This window comes from Eriocheir sinensis, chromosome 57 (assembly GCF_024679095.1).
Source record: "Eriocheir sinensis breed Jianghai 21 chromosome 57, ASM2467909v1, whole genome shotgun sequence".
Taxonomy (NCBI): domain Eukaryota; kingdom Metazoa; phylum Arthropoda; class Malacostraca; order Decapoda; family Varunidae; genus Eriocheir; species Eriocheir sinensis.
In genome coordinates, this window is record NC_066565.1 from 4,913,541 (window position 1) to 4,939,442 (window position 25,902).

The window sequence follows — 25,902 nt, forward strand, 5'->3', positions numbered from 1 at the left end:
CAACTCTTGTATATAGCCGGTCTAGTCTAACAATGGTATATTCAAGCTGAGACTAATCATTTTATTTTAATTAGCCTGTTCACAGTAGGGTGTATTGATTCCGATTACTACCAGAACACTGATTTTCTCTTAACTTCTTAGGACAGAGGGGTGACTTAGCTATTTTTCAACGACAATTTTTTTTTTCCCCCCAAGTGTACGGTAATGAGTTGGTGAACGCATCAGTAGTTATCATGTTCCCAGTAGTTATGTTCCCCCCCCCCCCCCCTCATTGGATAGAGGGGTGACTTAGCTATTTTTCAACGACAATTTTTTTTCCCCCCCAAGTGTACGGTAATGAGTAGGTGAACACATCAGTAGTTATCATGTTCCCAGTAGTTATGTTCCCCCCTCATTGGATAGAGGGTGACAGCTATTTTTCAAATACAATTTTTTTTTTACCCCCCAAGTTTACGGTAATGAGTTTGTGAACGCATCAGTAGTTATCATGTTCCCAGTAGCTATGTTTCCCCCCCCCCCACACACACACACACACACACATTGGATAGAGGGGTGACTTAGCTATTTTTCAACGACAATTTTTTTTCCAAGTGTACGGTAATAAGTAGGTGAACGCATCAGTGGTTATCATGTTCCCAAGAGTAATGTTCCCGTGCTCGGCTGAATGTACGGGAAAGGCAGTAGAGCGCTTGGCCTTTGTACATTAGGTTACACGTCCCCATCCAATACAAACAAGTCTCAATTTTGTCAACCTTTCATCACTGCCCTTTTTGTGTTCTCTTCTTTGTTCCTCATCCAATATAAACAAATCTTCTCTATCAGTTATGTCTGTCTCATAATTCTTCTTTCTTCCCCATCCAGTACAAACAAGTCTCAATTTTGTCTACCTCTCATCACTGCCGTTTTTGTGTTCTCTTCTTTGTTCCTCATCCAATATAAACAAATCTTCTCTATCAGTTATGTCTGTCTCATAATTCCTCTTTCTTCCCTATCCAGTACAAACAAGTCTCTCAATTTTGTCTACCTTTCATCACTGCCCTTTTTGTGTTCTCTTCTTTGTTCCTCATCCAATACAAACAGATCTTCTCTATCAGTTATGTCTGTCTCATAATTCTTCTTTCTTCCCCATCCAGTACAAACAAGTCTCTCAATTTTGTCTACCTCTCATCACTGCCCTTTCTGAGTTCTCTTCTTTGTTCCTCATCCAATATAAACAGATCTTCTCTATCAGTTATGTCTGTCTCATAATTCTTCTTTCTTCCCTATCCAGTACAAACAAGTCTCTCAATTTTGTCTACCTCTCATCACTGCCCTTTTTGAGTTCTCTTCTTTGTTCCTCATCCAATACAAACAAATCTTCTCTATCAGTTATGTCTAAGTCTCATAATTGTTCTTCTTGTGCCCTCTTCTTTCTTCCCATCCAGTACAAACAAGTCTCAATTTTGTCTACCTCTCATCACTGCCCTTTTTGAGTTCTCTTCTTTGTTCCTCATCCAATACAAACAAATCTTCTCTATCAGTTATGTCTCAGTCTCATAATTGTTCTTCTTGTGCCCTCTTCTTTCTTCCCCATCCAGTACAAACAAGTCGCTCAATTTTGTCTACCTCTCATCACTGCCCTTTAAGTGATTCATCCAATAAATCAAGGACGCTCACAGTACTATCAATGAGCCTCGTACATAAAGACTTGTCCATACAACGTGATTTGTACATACTTTGGCATAATAAAGCTGTTTTTATCATGTTATAAGATACGCAACAGCCCTCATGACGTAAATGATTATTCTGCAAGTAAATGAGCAGTATTTTTTTTTACAGTAAAGGAAACAGTTCAAGGAAAAAAAATAAATAAATAAATAAAATAATGAAAAAAAGCCCGCTACTCACTGCTCCTACAAAAGAGTCAAGAGGAGTGGCTGAAAGATAGGTCAATTTTGGGAGGAGAGGTGTCCTGATGCCATCCTCTTGATAGCAAGGGACCCGCGACATAATCATCAATTCAAAACTTGGAAGACGGTAATATCGCAGGTCCTTTGCTATGCTCCGTATACTTACTTGCTGAAGAATTACTTACGTCTTGAGGGTTTTATCTTATGACATGACAAAAATAGCTTCATTATGCCCTAGTATGTACAAATTATGTTATATGGAGATTTTTAACTTCCCCCCAAAAAGGTCCCTAAAAACATACATAACCCCCCAAAATTGTAAACAACCCTAATGTCTAACTCCCAAAAGTTGAGACGAAGTTAAGAAATAATATGGTGAAAGAAAAAAGTTGCACAAAATCATAAATGCAAAAAATAAATAAAATAATAAAAACAATTGATGAACAGACTTTTGCTGGACTCACTTTTTTTTTTCTTTCACTTCCCATTTAGTAGTCTTTTGTGATTGCATTAATGGTTAACTATATCCATGCAAAAAACTTCCATCACATTATGTTCTTCCTAGAGGAGGTGTGCTTCTACTGATACTGGTTCCACTAATTCACTGACTCTCTCTATTAACTTTTTCAAGAGGAGGGTATCAGGACACCTCTCCTCCTGAAATTGACCTATCTTTTGGCCACTCCTCTTGTTGACCCTTGTAGGAGCAGTGAGTAGCGGGCTTTTTTTCATTATTGTTTCCTTTTTTTTTTTTTTTTTTTTTTTTTTTGCCCTTGAACTGTTTCCTTTTCATGTTTTTCATGTTTCATGTTTTTCATGTTTCATGTTTCATGTTTTTCACTGTGTTAATACAGTTTCTCTGAAGTATTTACACTCCTCTGAGCTTTTTGTTGGAGCAGTGAGTAGAGGGCTTTTTTTCCATTATTGTTTCCTTTTTTTTTTGCCCTTGAACTGTTTCCTTTATTGTAAAATAAATAAATAAATAAATAACAGGACATCCATGGAATCCTAACTGACTGAGAGAGCATTTTCTCCTAACACCAGATTATTCAGACGTGGTTTATTAGTACTTATTAACAGTTATGTGGCTAGCTTGGCTTTTTATCCCCTTGACTGCGGATTTCCTACAAGACAACATCACCAAGTTACAGAAATGGAACAAAAAGTGGCTGCCACAGTTCAATGAAGAAAAATATAAAGTCATGCACCTTGGGAGGGGATATCCAGCACACCAATACCACATGGGAAACACTCCACTATCCACCACAGAGGCAGAGAAAGACATGGGAGTGTATGTTACCAGGCTACCAGTGAAGGGATATCCAGCACACCAATACCACATGGGAAACACTCCACTATCCACCACGGAGGCAGAGAAAGACCTGGGAGTGTATGTTACCAGGCTACCAGTGAAGGGATATCCAGCACACCAATACCACATGGGAAACACTCCACTATCCACCACAGAGGCAGAGAAAGACCTGGGAGTGTATGTTACCAGGCTACCAGTGAAGGGATATCCAGCACACCAATACCACATGGGAAACACTCCACTATCCACCACAGAGGCAGAGAAAGACCTGTTACCAGGCTACCAGTGAAAGTCAAATCTGTGCCAATCGCAGCGGACAGGTTAACACCATTTTCGGGCCAGAGTTAGTTAGAAGTGTTGTGTTTTCACAAAGTTGACATCTTACAAACTCAGTCATAAGAAGTGATATAATAAAGCAACACACCTTGAAAAACAGGTCAAATAAGACAAATCAGCCACATGACTTGACGGAGACTAATACGACATTTTAAAAGGCAGGCATAACACTACTATTGGTATTTCCTTATCACATTATTGATATTTTTTTCCTCTATGAACAGGAAAAAAAAAAAAAAAAAAAAAAAAAAGTGGGGGTTATAGAGAAAAAGGAGGAAAACAATCATCAATGACAGCAGGGGAAGAGACGAGGAGTATGTGCGTGTAGGTCCATGTACACCTAGGCCTGTGTACACGATGCTGATGCGTGTACGGAGGCACCCTAAGCTACTGGGTGTGGTGGTGGGGGCGGCTGTCGCATCCCTGTGCCTGGTGACGCTGGGGATGTGGTGGAGTGGCGATGACGGCCCCACACCACTGCCACACCACCACCGCCACGCTCTTGATGGCATGAATGTCTCGCAGTTCATTGACAGGTCAGTGACTATGGGATATTACGTATGTGTTTATCTAACTGCGATATACATACCATGGAGGTAGAATTTGTGGAGTCGACATCAGCCCAATTAAGCGAATCCGCCCGAGCTGTCATTTTTACGGCCAGGTGTCAGGTGTCCCTCTTAATGGGCTCAGCCAGGCTCGCCCACCCCCATCTTTTGACCGCAAATTTGACTGTTCGTTGGCTTCACCTCAATGAATGGGATTAGCGGGCCGTGTCGACTCCACCAATTCTACCTCCATGGTACATACAGTCAGCAAAAAATGAGTATGAAAAAAGATGCATTTGTAAACAGAAAGGGAATTTGGCAAGCAACCTATCTTCAGGAGCTGTCTTGTGTATGGTGTCTAGCCTCTCGTAGTCTCCTTATGTTGCAGAAACCATGTAACACTGTCTTTTGTTTTATTCAGCCGTCCCTCATATAGTACGGTTTCCAATAGTTCAGTTTCAGTTTTATGTGGATTTTCAAAGAAGATTTTTTAGGTTTTTAAATTTTCTGACGAGCAGGAAATTTTAAAATCCTAAAAAGATCTTCCATGACAATCCGTATAAAACAGAAACCGAACTAATGGAAAACGTACTATTTGAGGGATGACTATTCTCTCCCCCAATACTGGTGGTGATGACATAAGGGTAATGACCATCATATTATTGGTTGATGCACATCATAATATATACAGCACCATTTGCATAATACTCTCTCTCTCTCTCTCTCTCTCTCTCTCTCTCTCTCTTTATCGCATGTTGCATTCACCTTTCATTCATACACTGAAACACGGAAGTTAATTTTTTTCTCGTTCATTCCATACATAACGTGTTAAGGAAATAAAACAATAAATCTATGGTAAAAATGAGAGCTTGAACTAGTAAATTTGATCAATGGCCTCTTCCCTCGCCTCTAATGAATACTACAAGCTATTGGTCATCATCAATAAACAATATATGAAAGTGACAGATAAAATGCTCCTGTAACTTTTATCTTTCTCTTATTCCCCAGCCCAAGACAGTCTACTATAACAAAGAAGGATGCATATTGGAGGCTATTAGTTATCACCAAACAACAAAATACAGGTTGAGAATCCCTTATCCGAAATCTCTGGGACCGAGAGTGTGCGGATTTTGGAACATGCAGGCCCTTCTGACATTTTCATCAATATTTTTATTTTTTTTAACGTCTCCGCCTAATGCACCGGTAGGCCTGCTTGAGGGGCCTGGATGGTATTCGGCCCCAGCCCGTCATGGCACAGGCAAGTGTTTATAGTGGCGCCATCTTCTCTTTACACCACAGAGCACACACACTCGGTAATCACAATGAGTAAAGAGCGAAGGTGTTACTGTGATGACTGCTGACAACAAACTGCAGCACACAACAGCTGTATGTGGTGGAACCTTCCCATCACTGTGGAATTTTCCATTTGTTACGTTTTTTTTTTTTTTTTTCCTTTTTCTTTTTTTTTCTCCAGCCTATAGTGCCGGTAGGCTTTCTTGAGGGGCCCGGATGGTAATCGGCCCCAGCCCGTCATGGTGCAGGCAAGTGTTTTATAGTGGCACCATCTTTTCTTGGCTAATGCTGCCCCCAGGAGCTTGTTCTTGATTCACTTGGACAGTTTTCTCTAGAGTCCAGGTTGATGGGTGGTTTTCAGGACAGCATGTGGGTAGTCTTAACCCTTTCATTGCTAAACGCTTGCAGCAGGCGTTAGGCGTATTTGCTGGTGGCGCTAAACGCTCGCTGCGACCTCCACCCGCACTCAAATCTCCCGCGTATGAGTGTTCCAACACTAATTCTCACAAACACAGGATTGCCAATTGAGTGGATTCTTCACTAAATTTGGTGGAAAATCATGTCAGCCCAGCGCGGCAAATCTACGGACGAGTAACTGGTGGATGTTCTTGCCCAATATAACGGCATTTTTGCATAGCTTCACCTATCACCTGACTGATTCTTTGACCAAATAATTGTAAATATTGCAGTTGGCAATACTCCCTTGCCAGAATCTGAAGAAAAGATGTCCGCAGTTCCCTCAATATGGCTGATCATCCCGCACGCAGCGACGTAAGTGTTAACATTCAACACTCCCTGAACGTGCATGTACATTCGCAAGAGAGGCTTACATAACCGACTCCTATAGATCTGGACCTCCTCTTTCCAATGGTGTTTTTGGTTTTTAGCTGTGATGAATAGTTTTTGAGATACAGAGGTTAAAAGAGACCCCCCATTGGGCTGCCTGACTGCACCTGAGGGGATAGTCGCGTCTGTACCGCGTGCAAGGAAAGGGTTAAGCCACTCGGCGGTGACTGAAAAATCCCCGGTGGTAGCGGCGAATTCGAATCCATGTCATCCATCATGCGGTGGATGTGGGGCCCGCACATTAACCACTCAGCCACCGCCTACCCATTCATGTCAGTATTCATAAAACTTGTGAATTTTGGATAAAGGATTCTCAACCTGCATAATGACACTGTGATAAACTGTACTTGTAACTTCTTTCTCTAATTCCCCAGCCCAAGACAGCTCATACTAGAACCGAGGAGAGCACTAGAGGCCTGTGGTGGTGGTGGTGGTGGTGGGGGAAAGGGTAAAGCTGGTGATGGTGGTGTGGAGGTGTTGTTGTTGGTGCCCTCCTCCCCAAACAACCTGGCAGCAAGGAGTGCCGTGAGGGAGAGCTGGGGGGCGTATCTCCCCGCCAACTGGGCCCTGGTGTTCTATGTGGGGGCTGTGGACAGGGAGAGTGTACAGGTGAGTGTGTGTGTGTGTGTGTGTGTGTGTGTGTGTGTGTGTGTGTGTGTGTGTGTGTGTGTGTGTGTGATATGTTGAGGACCATGAGGTTGTATTTCAATCTTTTTTTACTTTTTACATCAAAGAAAACAGCTCATGGGCAACAAAAAGTGCAAAAAAATGAATAAATAAAAGCCCGCTACTCGCCGCTCTCATAAAGACAAAAGTAAAGAGTAGCCAAAAGAGAAGTTAATTTCTGATTTCTAGAAGATTGAATGTAACGTTTGCAATGTACATACGTATATATATATAAATGGCTGTGTCCGTTCTTTCTCTCTCTCTCTACCAATGACCTTCCTCTCTTCACACGCAGAAGGACCTCGCAGCAGAAGCACAGGCACATCAGGACATCGCTCAGGACGTCACCTTCATCGACAGCTACTCTAACCTCACCCTCAAGACACTCGCCCTCCTCTCCTGGGCCCACCAAGCCTGCCCCACCACCTCCTTTGTCTTCAAGGTCGACGACGACGTTTATGTAAATGTTCCCAAGCTTCACGGGCTTGTCTCGTGCCTCAACGCTGCGATATGGAATGTTTACAAGGAGAAGAGGCGCAGAGGGGACTCGCATTCTCAGGATAAGAATTGCGAGGGGGTAAGATCTCTCGTGAGTTACTACACTGATGCCAAAAATCATCGCTACGAGTCTTACGTCCTCGCTGGGTATCTCTACCGTGACATAAAGCCATACCGAGACCCCACGTCGAAATGGTACGTACCCAAGACGTCATTCCCTAGAGAGGTCCTTCCGCCATTTCTCTCTGGGACGGCATACCTAATGAGCATTAACATAATTCCCCATCTGCTCAACGGCGCACGAAACACACCTGCGATTGCTCTGGAGGATGTGTACCTGACTGGACTAGTGGCAAGCGAGCAGTTAAAATTACGTCTTAGCAAACTTGAGGGCATCGACAGGTTCCGACCCCGATGGCAGAGTGCGTGCGCCTACAAGACCACCCTCACCGCGCACGGCTTCACCCCCGGAGAGTTACGAGGCACCACGCACATGGCTCTTGCGGTTGCCAACGATGCGTGCGATGGGGTGTTTACGAGAGTCGGTCTGGCCCTGAATCGAATTGTTACGTCGCTCTTCCCTCGTCTCCCTTCCTCGTCGAGTTTGCTGGATTCGGCCGATGTTAGTGTTACGATCTGAGCCTGCTTTGTTATGCTTGTTGTTTATGTTATTGATTGTTTGTTGTGGTTGTGAAGGGAAGGTAAAAAAGGAGGATTAAAAATGAAAAAATGAAGAGGGAATAGAAGAGAATGAGAAAATAGTTGAAGAAGAGGAGAAGAGGACAGAGAAACTAAAGAGAAAAATGAAAATGGTGAGAAGGAAACTAAAGAAAAATAAATTGTTGTGGGTTGTGAAGTCAAGATAAACAGTTGATTGAGGAATGAAAAGCAGGATTAAAAAGGGAAATGAAGGAAGAAGATAAGGAGGAAACAGAGGAGGAGGGAACAAAGAGAATGAGAATATAGCTGAAGAAGAAGAGAGGAAGACAAAGAAGATAATGAGAAAAATGAAAATGGTGAGAAGGAAACTAAAGAAAAATAAATTGTTGTGGGTTGTGAAGTCAAGATAAACAGTTGATTGAGGGATGAAAAGCAGGATTAAAAAGGGAAATGAAGAAAGAGGGAATAGAAGATAATGAGAAAATAGTTGAGGAAGAAGAAAAGAGGGAGAATGATAATGAGAAGAAAAGAAACCAAAGAAAAATAAATGTTTGTGGGTTGTGAAGTCAAGATAAACAGTTGATTGAGGGATGAAAAGCAGAATTAAAAAGGGAAATGAAGAAAGAGGGAATAGAAGATAATGAGAAAAATGAAAAGAAACCAAAGAAAAATAAATGTTTGTGGGTTGTGAAGGCAAGATAAACAGCTGATTGAGGAATGAAAAGTAGGATTAAAAAAGGAAATGAAGAAAGAGGGAATAGAAGATAATGAGAAAAATGAAAAGAAACTAAAGAAAATAAATGTTTGTGGGTTGTGAAGGCAAGATAAACAGCTGACTGAGGAATGAAGAGTAGGATTGAAAAGGGAAATGAAGGAAGAGGGAATAGAAGATAATGAGGAAAATGAAAAGAAACTAAAGAAAATAAATGTTTGTGGGTTGTGAAGGCAAGATAAACAGCTGACTGAGGAATGAAAAGCAGGATTGAAAAGGGAAATGAAGAAAGAGGGAATAGAAGATAATGAGAAAAATGAAAAGAAACCAAAGAAAAATAAATGTTTGTGGGTTGTGAAGGCAAGATAAACAGCTGACTGAGGAATGAGGAGTAGGATTGAAAAGGAAAATGAAGGAAGAGGGAATAGAAGATAATGCGAAAAATGAAAAGAAACTAAAGAAAAGAAATGTTTGTGCGTTGTGAAGGCAAGATAAACAGCTGACTGAGGAATGAGGAGTAGGACTGAAAAGGTAAATGAAGGAAGAGGGAAGAGAAGATAATGAGAAAAATGAAAAGAAACTAAAGAAAAGAAATGTTTGTGCGTTGTGAAGACAAGATAAACAGCTGATTGAGGAATGAAAAGTAGGATTGAAAAGGGAAATGAGGGAAGAAGATAAGAAGGGAAAAGAAGAGAATGAGAAATTAGTTGAGGAAGAAGAAAGGAAGACACAGAAGATGATGAAAATGGTGAGAAGGAAAAGAAATTGAAGAAAAAGAAAACAAAAAGCCAGCAAAGGAGGAAGAGAGGAAGACAAGAGAAGATATTGAGGAGGAGGAAAATGAAGATTGAAGAAAGTGAAGAAAATAAAAAAAATGATGATGAGATATATGGCGGGGATCGGGTGGCAAGACAGGGAGTAGAGGACCTGGAAACAGTGCTCAGAAGGGAAAGACTCCGATGGTTTGGACATGTGAAGAGAGCAGGGGAGGATACAGTGCTGGGAGTTTTGGAGAGATTGGAGGTAGAAGGAAGGAGACCAGTTGGTAGACCTAGGAAAACATGGAGGTGTATACTTGGACATGTGAAGAGAGCAGGGAAGGATACAGTGCTGGGAGTTTTGGAGAGATTGGAGGTAAAAGGAAGGAGACCAGTTGGTAGACCTAGAAGAACATGGAGAAGGTGTATACAGGAAGACTTGGCACTGATGGGATTGGATGAGCATCGGGCAGAAGAGAGAGTAGAATGGAGGAGAGCTATAAAGCGTCCAACCGCTCAGGAAGAGTGAAAATGGATGTTAAATGAAATGATGATGATGATGAAAATAATGAAAGAAAAGAGAAAAAAAAAATGAGGCAGCTAAATGCAACCCTACACCCAAAATTGACCTCTCTTTTGGCCACCACTCCTCGTAACTTTTTTTTTTTTTATAGGAGCTGTGATTTGCGGACTTTTTACTCATTATTGTTTTCTTTATTTTTTGCCTTTGAGCTGTTCCCTTTGCGTGTGTATGTACAGTTATATTTTTTTTCAGCGGAGGAAGCAGCTCTAGGAAAAAAAAAAAGCTTGCAAGTCACTTCTCCTGTAAAGAAAAAAAGAACAGAGTGGCCACAGAGAGGTCACTTTCAGAAGGATATACCCTCGCCTACATTCTCTTTCCCTCAGCTTTTCCATGAGATCAGCGGAGGAAGCAACTCAAGGGGAAAAAAAAAGCCTGCTAGTCACTGCTCCTGTCAAGAAAAAAAAGAGGCCAAAGGGAGGTCACTTTCAGAAGGACATACCCTCGCCTACATTCTCCTTCCCTCGGCTTTTCCATGAGATCAGCGGAGGAAGCAACTCAAGGGGAAAAAAAAAGCCTGCTAGTCACTGCTCCCATAAAGAAAAAAAGAGGCCAAAGGGAGGTCACTTTCAGAAGGACATACCCTCGCCTACATTCTCCTTCCCTCGGCTTTTCCATGAGACGTTGCGATGCTTGAATTTTAAGGTATTACGTATCTGCTGTGATTGATGGTGTTAGGACGACACCCACATTACCCAACACTACTTTTAAGGCTTGGCGTGTAGCGTTACCTATGCCTGTTCGAAATGACTGGTGAGATAAGCTCCTCCCCCTTCTCCATTAAGTGTATTGGGCTGTCTGCTAGTGGGTCACCTCTTGTCTCTAACCCAAGCTGCATCAGGGCATCACACACCAGGATTTAGGTGACCCATGGGTGAAGGGATGAGTCAAATGGAGCAGTGTCTCAGCTGAACCCTACAAATTGGCATTCCATACAGCAGCTGCCTCACAGTATCCCTTCAGCAGCTCTACAAGTGACCGTTTACAAGAAATAGCACTCATAATTGAACGTGGCTACTGGGTACAGAGTTGGTGTGTGTTGTCGTATTTTAAACACGGTATACTCAACAGAATCTCAGTGAGCAGGAGGACAGATATTCACGTGTGTTTCTCTTCCTTCAACGGCAATCACAGTAGAACGTGACTGATGGGTACGGAGCTGGCACGTACTGGGTCTATGTGATGTAATTTAAACATGGTATACTCAACAGAATCTCAGTGTGGAGGAGAGCAATGACATTCACGTGTTTCTCTTCCTTCAACGGCAATGACAGTAGATCGTGACTAATGGGTACAGAGCTGGCATGTGCTGGGTCTATTTGATGTAACTTAAACATGGTATACTCAACAGAATCTCAGTGAGGAGGAGAGCAATGACATTCACGTGTGTTTCTCTTCCTTCAGCGGCAATGACAGTAGATCGTGACTGATGGGTACAGAGCTGGCATGTGTTGGGTCTATTTGATGTAATTTAAACACGGTATACTCGACAGAATCTCAGTGTGGAGGAAAGCAAGGAGATGCGTGTGTATTTATTTTACGTCGTGGATGTGCGCGTATATGCAGGAATTAGGGTCTGTTAGAAGTAAGTCTTATGTCGCGTTTCCCTTCCTGCATCACCAACGCTGCATGTCGCTGCCAAATTAGTCGTTCTCTGTGTAGGAATCCGTTAATTAGTCTTGGAATGATGATCAAGAGGGAATTTTTTGTGCATCTATGCTTGTGCAGATATTTACTGAGCTCATAGTCAGAGGAAAGTTTCTTGCTAATTCTAGTGTGGATATGTACTAAGGTAGGACTTCCTTGAGCCTTTACTAACACAGAAAGTTCTTGGTTTTACGCTGGTACTAAATATCCTTGCATTTAGGGCCACAAGTACAGGCAGGCTATAGAAAATCATGGAACTGTGCTCTGGTTCCCTTCTCAGACTTGCTAATTTTAGTGTGGATATAAACTAAGGCAGGAATTTCTTGAACATTTACTAGCACAGATATTTCTCAGTTTTATGCTGGTACTAAATATCCTTGCATTTAGGGCCATAAGTACATAGAGGCAGGCTATAGAAAATCATGGAAATGTGCTCCAGTTCCCTTCTCAGACTTGCCAATTTTAGTGTGGATATGTACTGAGGCAGGACTCTCTTGATCCTTTACTAGTACAGAAAGTTCTTGGTTTTATGCTGGTACTAAATATCCTTGCATTTAGGGCCACAAGTACAGGCTACAGAAAATCATGGAACTGTGCTCTGGTTCCCTTCTCAGACTTGCTAATTTTAAGTGTGGATATAAACTAAGGCAGGAATTTCTTGAACATTTACTAGCACAGATATTTCTCAGTTTTATGCTGGTACTAAATATCCTTGCATTTAGGGCCACAAGTACAGGCTACAGAAAATCATGGAACTGTGCTCTGGTTCCCTTCTCAGACTTGCTAATTTTAGTGTGGATATGTACTGAGGCAGGACTCTCTTGATCCTTTACTAGCGCAGAAATTTCTCAGTTTTATGCAGGTAGTAAATATCCTTGCACTTAGGGCCATAAGTACATAGAGGCAGGCTATAGAAAATCATGGAAATGTGCTCCAGTTCCCTTCTCAGACTTGCCAATTTTAGTGTGGATATATACTAAGGCAGGAATTTCTTGAACCTTTACAAGCGCAGAAATTTCTTGGTTTTACGCTGGTACTAAATATCCTTGCATTTAGGGCCACAAGTACAGGCTACAGAAAATCATGGAACTGTGCTCTGGTTCCCTTCTCAGACTTGCTAATTTTAGTGTGGATATAAACTAAGGCAGGAATTTCTTGAACATTTACTAGCACAGATATATCTCAGTTTTATGCTGGTACTAAATATCCTTGCATTTAGGGCCACAAGTACAGGCTACAGAAAATCATGGAACTGTGCTCTGGTTCCCTTCTCAGACTTGCTAATTTTAGTGTGGATATAAACTAAGGCAGGAATTTCTTGAACATTTACTAGCACAGATATTTCTCAGTTTTATGCTGGTACTAAATATCCTTGCATTTAGGGCCATAAGTACATAGAGGCAGGCTATAGAAAATCATGGAAATGTGCTCCAGTTCCCTTCTCAGACTTGCCAATTTTAGAGTGGATATGTACTGAGGCAGGACTCTCTTGATCCTTTACTAGTGCAGAAATTTCTCAGTTTTATGCAGGTACTAAATATCCTTGCATTTAGGGCCATAAGTACATACAGGCAGGCTATAGAAAATCATGGAAATGTGCTCCAGTTCCCTTCTCAGACTTGCCAATTTTAGTGTGGATATAAACTAAGGCAGGAATTTCTTGAACATTTACTAGCACAGATATTTCTTAGTTTTATGCAGGTAGTAAATATCCTTGCATTTAAGGCCACAAGTACAGGCTATAGAAAATCATGGAACTGTGCTCTGGTTCCCTTCTCAGACTTTCTCATTTTAGTGTGGATATAAACTTAGGCAGGACTTTCTTGAACCTTTACTAGCGCAGAAATTTCTCAGTTTTATGCTGGTACTAAATATCCTTGCATTTAGGGCCATAAGTACATACTGCTGGCTATAGAAAATCATGGAAATGTGCTCCAGTTCCCTTCTCAGACTTGCCAATTTTAGTGTGGATATGTACTGACGCAGGACTCTCTTGATCCTTTACTAGCACAGATATTTCTCAGTTTTACGCTGGTACTAAATATCCATGCATTTAGGGCCATAAGTACATAGAGGCACATAAGTACATAGAGGCAGGCTATAGAAAATCATGGAAATGTGCTCCAGTTCCCTTCTCAGACTTGCCAATTTTAGTGTGAATATGTACTGAGGCAGGACTCTCTTGAACCTTTACTAGCGCAGAAATTTCTCAGTTTTATGCAGGTAGTAAATATCCTTGCATTTAAGGCCACAAGTACAGGCTACAGAAAATCATGGAACTGTGCTCTGGTTCCCTTCTCAGACTTGCTAATTTTAGTGTAGATATGTACTAAGGTAGGAATTTCTTGAACCTTTACAAGCGCAGAAATTTCTCAGTTTTATGCTGGTACTGAATATCTTTGCATTTAGGGCCACAAGTACAGGCTACAGAAAATCATGGCACTGTACTTTAATTCCCTTCACAGCAATCTCTGTTAAACGCGACCAAGTCTTGACACGGTGATGTTCTTTTCCAGCACTGAAAGATGAAGCAACACAGGGCAGCCAAGCAAGTAACTCAGGTGTTTAGTGAGAATCAATCGGAGGTGAGGCATCGGTCCAAAGTATTAAATTGTACTGAGTTCCCTTTGTTACTATTTCCCAAGGACAAAGAGAAGATTAACCGTTTTTTCATGAGTGATTTTCCTGCTTATGGTTCATATTACAATTTCCCAAGGCCACAAGATTAACCAGGCTTTCATGGGTGATTTTCATGTTCATGGTTCATATTACAATTTCCCAAGGCCACAAGATTAACCAGGCTTTCATGGGTGATTTTCATGTTCATGGTTCATATTACAATTTCCCAAGGACACAAGATTAACCAGGCTTTCATGGGTGATTTTCATGTTCATGGTTCATATTACAATTTCCCAAGGACACAAGATTAACCAGGTTTTTATGAGTGATTTTCCTGTTTATTGTTTATATTACAATTTCCCAAGGCCACAAGATTAACCAGGCTTTCATGGGTGATTTTCCTGTTCATGGTTCATATTACAATTTCCCAAGGCCACAAGATTAACCGGGCTTTTATGAGTGATTTTCCTGTTTATTGTTTATATTACTATTTCCCAAGGCCACAAGATTGACCGGGCTTTTATGAGTGATTTTCCTGTTTATTGTTTATATTACTATTTCCCAAGGCCACAAGATTAACCGGGCATTCATGGGTGATTTTCCTGTTTAATGTTTATATTACTATTTCCCAAGGCCACAAGATTAACCGGGCATTCATGGGTGATTTTCCTGTTTAATGTTTATATTACTATTTCCCAAGGCCACAAGATTAACCGGGCATTCATGGGTGATTTTCCTGTTTAATGTTTATATTACTATTTCCCAAGGCCACAAGATTAACTGGGCATTCATGGGTGATTTTCCTGTTCAATGTTTATATTACTATTTCCCAAGGCCACAGAAGATTAACCGGGCTTTCAAGGGTGATTTTCCTACTCAGTGGTTGTGTTAAACTTCCACCAACATCACAAAATGGTCCAGGAAAAGCCCAGCAACTTCCGCGAGAGGCTTTTCAAACACGAACTGAGGCGGCGATGTGTTTAAGAATACGGTCTCACGTGTCTTGTGCTGTAAGGGTGCAGAATACTTCCAGCCCGACGTTGCCAGATTGTCATACTCAGCCTCCTATGTTTTCCGATTTCCGACCCCCAAAAACGGCTTCCTCGATTCCAATAACTGCCTTCATATATAGTTATCGTTACAATGGTTAATTATTGGTGTCTCTGGTCAATAGCTATAGCTCAGAAACCGGTAAATACGAGGCTCTGACTACGATAATCTGGCAACAGTGTTCTAGCCTGTACATACCCAACAGCACTGTGATATTACACCATTTAATCCCACCATTGAATATGTAATTGATCATACAGTTTCTTGTCGGGAACATGTATAGCCAAAGCATTGTGTCTCATGCTGTAAGGGTGCAGAATACTTCCAGCCTGTACATTCGGCAAAAAAAGTATTGAACGCCCAATAGTCGACTGAATAGACTTTGAGCGAAACCTATAGACATGGTGTTGTGTTGGTTAGGTGGGTGCCAATGGGTAGACTGGAGCCACTGGTGCCTACCGAGCCGACACAAAACCATGTCAATAGGAGTCGCTCAATTTCTGTTCAGTTGGCGCAAAGGTGTTCGATACTTTTTCTACCGACTGTACATATCCAACAGCTCTGTGATATTACACCATTTAATCCCACCGTATAATATGTAATTGATCATACAGTTTCTTGCCAGCAACATGTACTAAAGCATTTTTCTTCTCCTAAGTATCATTATTTAAATCTCAATAAAAGAAAATGTACAAAGAAAATGAGGTGAATATTTTTTTCCCCAAGATCAAAATGTCTGTTGTAGTTTTTGCATGAGTGACTGAAGCCGTGAGTGACATGGTGCCGCCAAGAGTGGCGTCACCCCAGACAAGCATGCGTTCAGTTTACCGTAGCATTACTTAAACCCTTAACTGCGGATTTCCTACAAGAAGACATCACCAAGCTACAGGAATGGAACAAAAAGTGGCTGCTACAATTCAAGGAGGAAAAATGTAAAGTCCTGCACCTTGGAAGGGGATATCCAGCATACCAATATCACATGGGAAACACTCCACTATACACCACAGAGGCAGAGAAAGATCTGGGAGTGTATGTTACCAGGCTACCAGTGAAGGGATATCCAGCACACCAATACCACATGGGAAACACTCCACTATCCACCACAGAGGCAGAGAAAGATCTGGGAGTGTATGTTACCAGGCTACCAGTGAAGGGATATCCAGCACACCAATACCACATGGGAAACACTCCACTATCCACCACAGTGGCAGAGAAAGACCTGGGAGTGTATGTTATTAGGCTACCAGTGAAGGGATATCCAGCACACCAATACCACATGGGAAACACTCCACTATCCACCACAGAGGCAGAGAAAGACCTGGGAGTGTATGTTATCAGGCTACCAGTGAAGGGATATCCAGCACACCAATACCACATGGGAAACACTCCACTATCCACCACAGAGGCAGAGAAAGACCTGGGAGTGTATGTTATCAGGCTACCAGTGAAGGGATATCCAGCACACCAATACCACATGGGAAACACTCCACTATCCACCACAGAGGCAGAGAAAGACCTGGGAGTGTATGTTATTAGGCTACCAGTGAAGGGATATCCAGCACACCAATACCACATGGGAAACACTCCACTATCCACCACAGAGGCAGAGAAAGATCTGGGAGTGTATGTTACCAGGCTACCAGTGAAGGGATATCCAGCACACCAATACCACATGGGAAACACTCCACTATCCACCACAGAGGCAGAGAAAGACCTGGGAGTGTATGTTACCAGGCTACCAGTGAAGGGATATCCAGCACACCAATACCACATGGGAAACACTCCACTATCCACCACAGAGGCAGAGAAAGACCTGGGAGTGTATGTCACCAGGCTACCAGTGAAGGGATATCCAGCACACCAATACCACATGGGAAACACTCCACTATCCACCACAGAGGCAGAGAAAGACCTGTGAGTGTATGTCACCAGGCTACCAGTGAAGGGATATCCAGCACACCAATACCACATGGGAAACACTCCACTATCCACCACAGAGGCAGAGAAAGACCTGGGAGTGTATGTTGCCAGGCTACCAGTGAAGGGATATCCAGCACACCAATACCACATGGGAAACACTCCACTATCCACCACAGAGGCAGAGAAAGACCTGGGAGTGTATGTTACCAGGATACCAGTGAAGGCCAAATCCATGCCAATCGCAGCGGACGGGTTAAGCCACTCCAGAAACAAGCTTGAGGACCAGAGTGGAGATACAGAACACAGATGGGGAGGAGGATATATACGAAGATAACCAGACGGAGGGAGAGGGAGAGAGGGAGAGAGACGACAAGACAAGACTAGAGAGAAAGAGTGGGAAATGACGAGAGAAGATGAGATGAGAGATAGAGAGAGAGAGAGAGAGAGAGAGAGAGAGAGAGAGAGAGAGAGAGAGAGAGAGAGAGAGAGAGAGAGAGAGAGAGAGAGAGAGAGAGAGAGAGAGAGTAAGCCCATCACAGGAACTGACAGCAAGTAAAATCACTGTACTCACCACACAGCCACATGCACAGCAGCACCACAAAGGCCGGGTCGTCCCTCGCAAACTGTGCCTTCGTCTCTGTGTGAGGCGAGGGAGGGAAGCAGAATATTAAGATTCGTCAGGCAGGGACGGACGAACACACACACACATGGCTTAACATCGATGATATGTCCAAGACTGGAATATGCAGCATTAGTGTGCTCACCTAGATTGAAGAAAGAAATTAGAAAGTTGGAAAGAATACAAAGAGCAGCAACTATATTACCAGAAACTCTGAGAACATACTTATGAAGAAAGACTGGAGAAATTGGGACTAACAACACTGGAGAGCAGAAGAGAGAGAGGGGACCTAATAGCATTGTACAGGATACAAGAGGGATTGGAGAAATTGGACAGGGAAGACCTAGTGGAACGTGACAGAAGTGTGACAAGAGGCAATGGTAAGAAATTGAAGAAGAGCGACTGTTGGAGAGACATCAAAAAATACAGTTTTCCATACAGAAGCATAACAACATGGAATCGCATTTTCTTCATGTACAAAGATAAACACCACAATCTCTTTTCCTGACTCACTTAAATACCCTCCCCCCCCCCCCCCTAAGCCTCTCCAACTTACATTTTCTTAACTGGAAATTACGACAGACTTTCTGTGGCGCGATAAAATAGTGAGCCAATTACTGACATCCCATTTTCTTTATCTGCATTCTTGACTAAATTCAATAAAAAACAGCCCATTCCAAAGCCTCCCCAACTCACGTTTTCTATACTGGAAGTTCCGGTAGACTTTCTGCGGCGCGATGAAGAGGTAGACCATCTGCCAGGCGGCGAACTCAAAATCCATCTGCCGGAATTTCAGGAGCCGGCGAAGGTATTTGTAACGTTTGGCGGCGGCCGTCATGCAGTCTTGTCTGAGTGGAGAGGGGCAGTGGGTGAGGGTGGCTGGGTGGATGAGTGGGGAATAAGCAAGGAGGGAGGGTGGGGAAGTGGATGAGGGGGTGGTAAGTGAGGGTGGGAGGAGGGGTGGGGAAGCAGGTGAAGGGGTGAGGGGGGGAGGGGGGATGAGTGGGGAGTAGGCAAGGGAGGGAAGTGGATGAGGGGGGTGGTAAGTGAGGGGGCAAGGAGGGGGTGGATGGATGCGGTGGGAGCAAGGGAGCAGGTGAAGGGGTGGGTGGATATGGTGGAGTAAGTGAGGGGGGAAGGGTGCGTGGGTGGATGAGAGGAAGGAGAAGGAGGAACAAGTAGGAGAGTGAAAGAAAAGAAAGTGTGAGGGAGAAGGAGAGAAGCTATGATAGACTTAAAACAAGGTTGGGGGAGACAATGAATATGAGATACTTCTGAAGGAGTGATGTGAAAGGGACGGAGGAGGTCAGGTAAAGTTGTGGGCATTCACGAAGCTGTTATGGCATCAGTGCTCATCTCTGTCTCTTGGGCCATTGAGCATGTGGTGTGTAAGACCTAATACCTCTGGATACAGGACAGGGGTGGCATGAGGGTCACCACAGATTGCCTTCAGGCGGAGGAAAAGGTGAACAGCTGGGTAGGCGGTGAAATAACTGTGGGGGAGCAACAGAGGGCGGACTGAGGAATTTCTATAAGCCGTTACAGTCTCAGGAATAAGCTGGATTTACAGAGGAGGAAAGCATGGAAAGAAGAATGAGATAATAGCAATTACAGGGACATGGATAAGCTCTGTATGTAAAACCTCATGTGAAATCTGGAACAGCTGCCTACCAGACATTTCATGCAGATTGAAAGGGAAGAAGCGGAGGAGGGGTTGCGCTTTTTGTTTTTGTTCCGTTCACTATTCAGTTCAAACAGACGTCAACTCAGAACCAGTTAGGGTGAACATTTTTAACCCTTGGCGGCCAGGTAATGCACTGGTATGTCATTAGAATTTTGGCATGATCCTGAGCTCAGCAGCAAACTCTGGCTGTCTCGCTCTATAACACACTAAACCATACTAAAGGAAAGTGGATGTATTAGGTATATAATGACCTGTGTGTAGCGGGTGTGGGAAGCGGTGAAGAGGAACGGTAGCTGAGTGGTGTGGCGGCGGCGGCGGAGACAGACGATGACCCCAAGCTGGCCGTGGGGGACTGGATGCGTGAGGGGGGGGGTGATGTCTGGTACTTGTGCACACCGCTGTAAGGAAGAACACCAACACTATATGAAGAAAAGACCAACCAAATAAAAGGAGGAATAATGCATAATAATACATTTTAGCAAGTCCCATTTGAAACATGGAAATTCTGGCAAAGGAAATACTTCGTAACCGTCCAAAACCAAAGTTCAACTAATAGCTCAAAAGGTTTGTGAGCTCATTGTTGATAAAGTCTTATAGTTACTGTATTTCAGATAGTCAGTTAGTGTAACACCAGATCTATCACATATCATTCAGATAAGTGTTGTACTTGGGCACTTAAAAGAGGGACAGCCTACTGAACTGTTTAACCTTTCTGGAAATGAAAAGACAAGAAAATGGCAAATGAAGTGTCGCAGTATTTAGGTGCAAATTGTAACCCAAACTTTTCAAAATATACGGGCCAGTCTTGCGACAACACTGCTGACGTGACCGAGCATTGTGAGGAGGTGCTGCAAAAAAACTTGGAAACAAACAAGTCAGCTCTATAGTATGTGCCCTGTGTAGCCCATTCACTTTACCAGCAGGTAGAGGTGCTGCTGACTGTTGTCTAGAGGCAGACAGTTTCTCCTCTGCAGTGCAGTTGCTCTGTACCTTAATTTTTCTCTGCCACAACCAGGAGGTGGAAAACTCTCAGAGATTGTATTGGTTGTGAAAGTGTTCTGAAATCTTTCTGATACCAGATGGGAACGGCAGCAATCTTGAATTCTCCTTAACATTAGAAGCATTAGAATGCATAGCTGAAAGACTTATTTTTGGTATGTTTTCTTCTTCCATTTGATAGTTTGTAGCTCATTTGAGTGTTTTGAGGCCTCATTTGTTGTGCAAATAAAGAGTACCCAAAATATGACCATGTCAATCTTGATCCGCCAATCAGATTGCATACAGGTTAATACTGAATTGTTGGTGGAATGCAGGTTGGGTTAGATACTGTTGAAATGCCCTGAATTTACTCTTTACTACACTCCCACACGACCACAGCGTGTAACGAAACACAAGAAATCAATCCAGACAAGGAAAGGTTTTGCCGGCGCTGGAGATCGAACCCACGACCAGCGAGACAGGAGAGCCACTCCTTAACCAGTCGGCCAAAGAGGTACCCCCCTGGCAGAGGGAGTTATGGGAGGCTCGCCCATCAGACTAGTCGCCGCAGCACTACACTGTCAGGTTAGGTTAGATTTGCTAAGTTGACTTTCTTCACAACGAATACGTGTGATAGTTTGCACTGCACCACTGTTGTCATTGCCGGCAGAATTGGCCACAGTGGTGAGCCACGGGCTTATGCTGCCTGCGGCCACAGCCACCACACACATTAATTTTCATGACTGATTTCACAGTTGTTTTGGTCTCTTCATTATCCTATCATTTCCCAGGTTTAAAAGTAAAATATACATGACAACATCAGAGCAAGAAGCGAGATATTGCTGCTGAATAATACCAGTCTTGGCCCACTGGGCTAAAAAGCCATGTCCCCTGCCCCTGCCACACACAAAACACCCAGCACACCAGGCTGAGGGGACAGCCAGTCTGGGCTTCTGGGTGTACTGCAGTGTTTGGGGACTCATGCAGGCCCCTCCCCCTGCTACACACCAGCCTGGGGGTACAGGCACCGCCTGCCCCTCCCATCCCAGCACCCAGGGAGGGCCCGGGGCGTGCTGCAGTGTTTGGGGACTCATGCAGGCCCCTACCCCTGTTACACACCAGCCTGGGGGTACAGGCACTGCCTGCCTCTCCCATCCCAGCACCCAGGGAGGGCCCGGGGCGTGCTGCAGGGACACCACCAAGGTGTACAACACTGGCGAGGCCAGTGGCGAGGTAATGGTGTTGAATCCGTAATAGACTATATTCTAGTTAATGAAGCTGCAGACAGACCCGATACAAAATTTTGGACAAATGAAAACATCGACATTTCAGATCATGTGATGATAGGAATAACTATGGAAAAAAGGCAAGGAAAACAGAGGGGAATAAAAATGAATAAAGAACATAGAGAAACAAAGTGGAGTCTAACAAAAGCAAACTGGATACGATATAACGAAGACATAGAAACATCAATGCAGGTAGAAGTGGACAGGAAAGAAAGAACAATAGACCAGTGGGAAAAGGACATGAAAATGAAAATGGTAGAAGAAGCAAGAAAGCATGTGGGCATAAAGAAAACACTTACCTCCAACAGAAAACTAAAAGGATGGTGGGACGCAGAAATAAAAAAGGTTGTAAACAAAAGAAAAGAAGTTAATAGGGAACTGAGAAAAATTAAGAAGGCAGTAGAAAAAGGAGATGCAGAAAATAGCAAATGGGAAGAGAAATGGAAAGAATACTGTAAAGTAAAACAACAAATACAACAGTTGATACAAACAAAGATATCTAAATGGGAAAAGGAAAAGCCAGATGTGATTAACAAACTACCAAGAGGGGAAAGAGAGAGAGAAAGCTGGAAGAAGTTGAAAGGAGGTCTGCAGCCCTTGAACTCAAGAACCACCATATTAAAAGGAAAGAAGGGAGAGACAGAGGATGAGAGATCAGCAAAATAATAGAGGACCACTGGAAAAAAATCATACAAAATAAAAATAAGAGTAACAGCAACATAAGAATGATTTTCTCAGAAAAATGTGACAAATGATGAAACAATTACCAAAGAAGAAATAATAAATGCAGTCAAGAAATTGAAATATAACAAGGCAGCAGGTGTGATGGAATAGTAGCAGAACTTATAGAAAAAGGAGGAAAGAACCTTATATCGGCTATTTACAATTTATTCCAAACCGTATTTGAAACTGGAGCAATCCCCGATGACTGGAGAGAAAGTAGGGTAGAATTGATATATAAGGGAGGTGGAAAAGACAGGAAGGAAATAAGTAACTACAGACCCATCAGCATAATAAATATTCTTAATAAACTATTCGGATTAATAGTCAATGAAAAATTACAACAGTGGATAGAAAAAGAAGTCCTGGGAGAAGAACAAAGTGGCTTCAGAAAAGGAAGGAGTAGCTTGGAAAATATATATGTAATTAAGGAAATAAGAGACAACAGTAGAAGAAATAAAAAAGAACTATACCTCGGATTCATAGATATCGAGAAGGCGTACGATGCCATAAATAGAGAAAAATTAATAAAGCTACTTGAACATGTCAGAATGAACAAGAAAATAACTGCTATAATAAGGGAGATGTATAGAGATAACAAAATGAAATTTAAGATGGGAGAAATAAAAACCAGGTGGATTAAAAATAATACAGGAGTAAGGCAAGGATGCATGATGTCACCAACACTTTTTAATATATACATAGAGGAGTTATTTGCAAGAATAAGAAAATCTGAAATTGGAATAAGAATTGGTAGTAAGAAACTTGGATGCCTGGGCTATACTGATGATGTGGTATTGATGGCAGAAAATTCAGAAGACATGGACAGACTGCTGAAGACTGTCACAGAATAAGGAATGGAGTGGGAAGTGAAGTTCAGTAACAGAAAATGTAAGATGATGGAGTTCAACACGGCAGAAAATGGACAGTGGATAATTGGAAATAACGCTGTTAAAGCAGTATAAAAATTCACATATTTAGGACTGGAAATAAACAAAGAGGGGGTGGGAGGAGATGCCCAGAGGAAAAGCCATGAAGCCAAGGCAAGAAAGATGATGGGAATGATAATGAGTGCTGGCAGCAGAGAAATCAACAAGTATGAACATGGAAGATGCCTATGGAAAGGTATGGCAGTACCGCAGTGCCTCTATGGAGTGGAAGTGACCAAATACAGAGAGGAGGACATTAGAGAATTAGAAACCATCCAAAATTCTATGGCAAGATGGTGCTTAGGAGCACCCAAGAGTACAGCAGTGGAAGCATTACGAGGAGAGATGGGATGGAGCTCATTCAGAGAGAGAATAAGTACAGGAAAACTGTGCTTTATGAGGAAAATTGAAATGATGAGTGAAGAAAGATGGGCAAAGCAAGTATACAAAGTTTTTAGAGATAAATCCCAATGGAACAGAGAAATAGTAAAACTGAAAACTAGAGAAGGAATGGAGGTACAGTGGCAAGAGCTGAGTATGAAGGATATTAAAAGTAAAATAAAAGAAAATGGTCACATAAAATGGAGAAATGGCGTAGAAACCAGAAGCACATTGACATGATACAAAGGTAAAATGAAAATAAGAAAAGATATATATATATAATGGTGACTGGGCAGGAAAGTTGCTCTTTAAGGCCAGAAGTGGTACACTAAAGTGAATGGATGAAACAGGGATATAAATGAACAAGGATGTAAACTATGTGGAGAAGAAAAAGAAACTATTGGCCATTTAATTGTTGAGTGCTGTGCCTATAGGAAAGATAGAGAAGAGGTAGACAGACAGGTAGCTGAGAGCATAGGGAGAGATGAGTGGGAGAGAAGGAAGGAGAATGACATGGGTATCAGAACAGTGCTAGGACTGACAAGAGACATGAACATAGACAGATCGACAGTGAGACACATGAAAACTTATCTGGCCAAGTGCTGGACTAAAATAAAGACTCTCACACAAGAATAGAAGACGGAGAGACCCGAGCAGCGATCCAAAGCTGAAAGGGAGCCAACAAAGAAAGAAAAGGGTTCCTGGTTGGACGTGCTAGGCCTGTCTTTGTGTCAGAGGCCCGGCCCCCTCCGTGCCCCGTTCCCCTGTGCAGGTGGAGGACACAGCCCTGACACTGGCGCTGAGGCGGGGGTGTGCATTACCTCGTCATTCCCCCGTGCAGGTTGAGGTTTGCCTTCAGAATGTATCGCGAGGCGGTTCAGGTTTTGTTGTCATAGTCGTGTTGGTGGTCGCTTAGCCTCCGGTGCTGTCGTTGGTGGCAGGTACCGTTAGCACCGGTACCAGTACCGTTAGCATCGGTACCAGTACCACTAGGACCGGTACCTGCCACCCAGCCGCCGTCACTCACAACCCCCCAAACAATGCTTAATCACCCGATGGCTTCGTCCAGACAGCTCGATCTGTCTACCACATGCACCTTGGGGGTCCTGCTGTAGCAAGTGTCTCGATATATACTCGCGGAACGGATTTAATGGATATAAGTTGGCAACATTTCTCGTGCCGAGGTATAGATTGCGGTACAATAGACACATTCAAAAAACAAATACACACTCACTTGTCACCACAACACACCAACACTATAACAATTACACTTGATTCACTTCCCTCCCCTGCACACCCGGCTCCCCCGTCCCCCCAACAGCCAACAAATATATATGCGTGTTATGCACCTTCTTTGGTGCCCTGCGCATTATTATCCAGATCCAGATAATAAAACTGCGTTCACTGACACACTTTGTATGAAATCAAGGTTCATTTGTCATGCTCCGAGTGTTTAATTTTTCTCTTTTCTATTCTCCAGCACGACCTCTAGCTGCGTGTATCGAAACACACGAGGAATGAATCAAGACAAGGAGAGGGTACTCGCCGGCTGCCTGGGATTGAACCTGCGACCAGCGTGACGGGAGAGCCACTCCCTGCCGAGTCGGCCAGAGGTACCCCACTCGCCAAGTGGGTTATGGGAGGCTCCCTTATCAGGCCTAGTCGCCGCACTACACATTAGCTGATAAGTGGCAGACGGCCTCTACTTGCGTTATTATCATACTAAGGTGCAAAGAAATGGAGAATGAAAAGCCTGCTCAAGGAGTGGTATTTCCCATCTAGCCGGTCACGGGTTCGAACCCCGGTGTCGGTTAAATCTTTTCCGAGCAGGAATTAATTTCTCGTGCGTTTCGTGACAGCAGACAGGGCTCTTACATAGTCCAGTCAGTCACCGAACTGACAAAAATTGGACAACAACGTGAAGGCGTAAGTCGTGTACGTGAATGTCTGGGATATGGGAATTCAGGGCAT

At 43.0% G+C, this 25,902-nt stretch overlaps 3 protein-coding genes and 1 long non-coding RNA gene across 39 annotated transcripts in view; 1 reads left to right on the top strand and 3 right to left on the bottom strand.

Moving 5' to 3' along the window:
- The window catches only part of LOC126984683 (protein unc-50 homolog), a 36,520-nt gene extending 11,609 nt beyond the window's left edge, over window positions 1-24,911 (bottom strand). The window contains exons 1-4 of one of the 2 annotated variants that reach the window (XM_050838573.1): window positions 24,753-24,911; window positions 19,889-20,035; window positions 18,650-18,801; window positions 17,906-17,971 (exon numbers count right to left, since the gene is read on the bottom strand). In XM_050838573.1, coding sequence (XP_050694530.1) covers window positions 17,906-17,971; window positions 18,650-18,801; window positions 19,889-20,035; window positions 24,753-24,760 — 373 coding nt within the window. In that variant the 5' untranslated portion in view covers window positions 24,761-24,911. Of the gene's footprint in view, window positions 1-17,905; window positions 17,972-18,649; window positions 18,802-19,888; window positions 20,036-24,557; window positions 24,721-24,752 lie in introns of those variants that run through there. The other variant, XM_050838574.1, reaches the window with a different exon arrangement.
- Window positions 553-17,661, bottom strand: LOC126984680 (uncharacterized). 35 transcript variants are annotated; one of them, XR_007737385.1, is made up of 7 exons: window positions 17,426-17,440; window positions 17,129-17,326; window positions 13,934-16,534; window positions 13,575-13,744; window positions 12,410-13,240; window positions 9,923-12,245; window positions 9,663-9,811 (listed from the first exon to the last, which is right to left on the bottom strand). XR_007737385.1 is itself a non-coding variant. In XM_050838568.1 (4 exons), exons 1-4 carry the CDS (start codon window positions 17,566-17,568, stop codon window positions 2,953-2,955), a joined length of 957 nt encoding a protein of 318 aa, XP_050694525.1. In that variant the 5' UTR covers window positions 17,569-17,661; the 3' UTR covers window positions 896-2,952. The 35 variants fall into 35 exon arrangements, 5 of the variants coding, with proteins under 5 accessions (XP_050694525.1, XP_050694524.1, XP_050694527.1 ...); XR_007737397.1 differs by lacking the exon at window positions 9,663-9,811 and having other exon boundaries at window positions 11,843-11,984; window positions 12,487-12,572; window positions 13,070-13,240; XR_007737388.1 differs by lacking the exon at window positions 9,663-9,811 and having other exon boundaries at window positions 12,099-12,245; window positions 12,410-12,572; window positions 13,070-13,240.
- On the top strand, window positions 3,799-8,532 carry LOC126984679 (beta-1,3-galactosyltransferase 5-like). Its single transcript, XM_050838565.1, has 3 exons — window positions 3,799-4,073; window positions 6,599-6,833; window positions 7,186-8,532. Exons 1-3 carry the CDS (start codon window positions 3,895-3,897, stop codon window positions 8,026-8,028), a joined length of 1,257 nt encoding a protein of 418 aa, XP_050694522.1. The 5' UTR covers window positions 3,799-3,894; the 3' UTR covers window positions 8,029-8,532.
- LOC126984684 (uncharacterized) lies at window positions 8,575-9,240 on the bottom strand. The gene is made up of 2 exons (XR_007737402.1): window positions 9,089-9,240; window positions 8,575-8,961 (listed from the first exon to the last, which is right to left on the bottom strand). It is a non-coding gene; the product is annotated as an uncharacterized LOC126984684 (long non-coding RNA).
- Window positions 24,912-25,902: the final 991 nt, after the last annotated feature.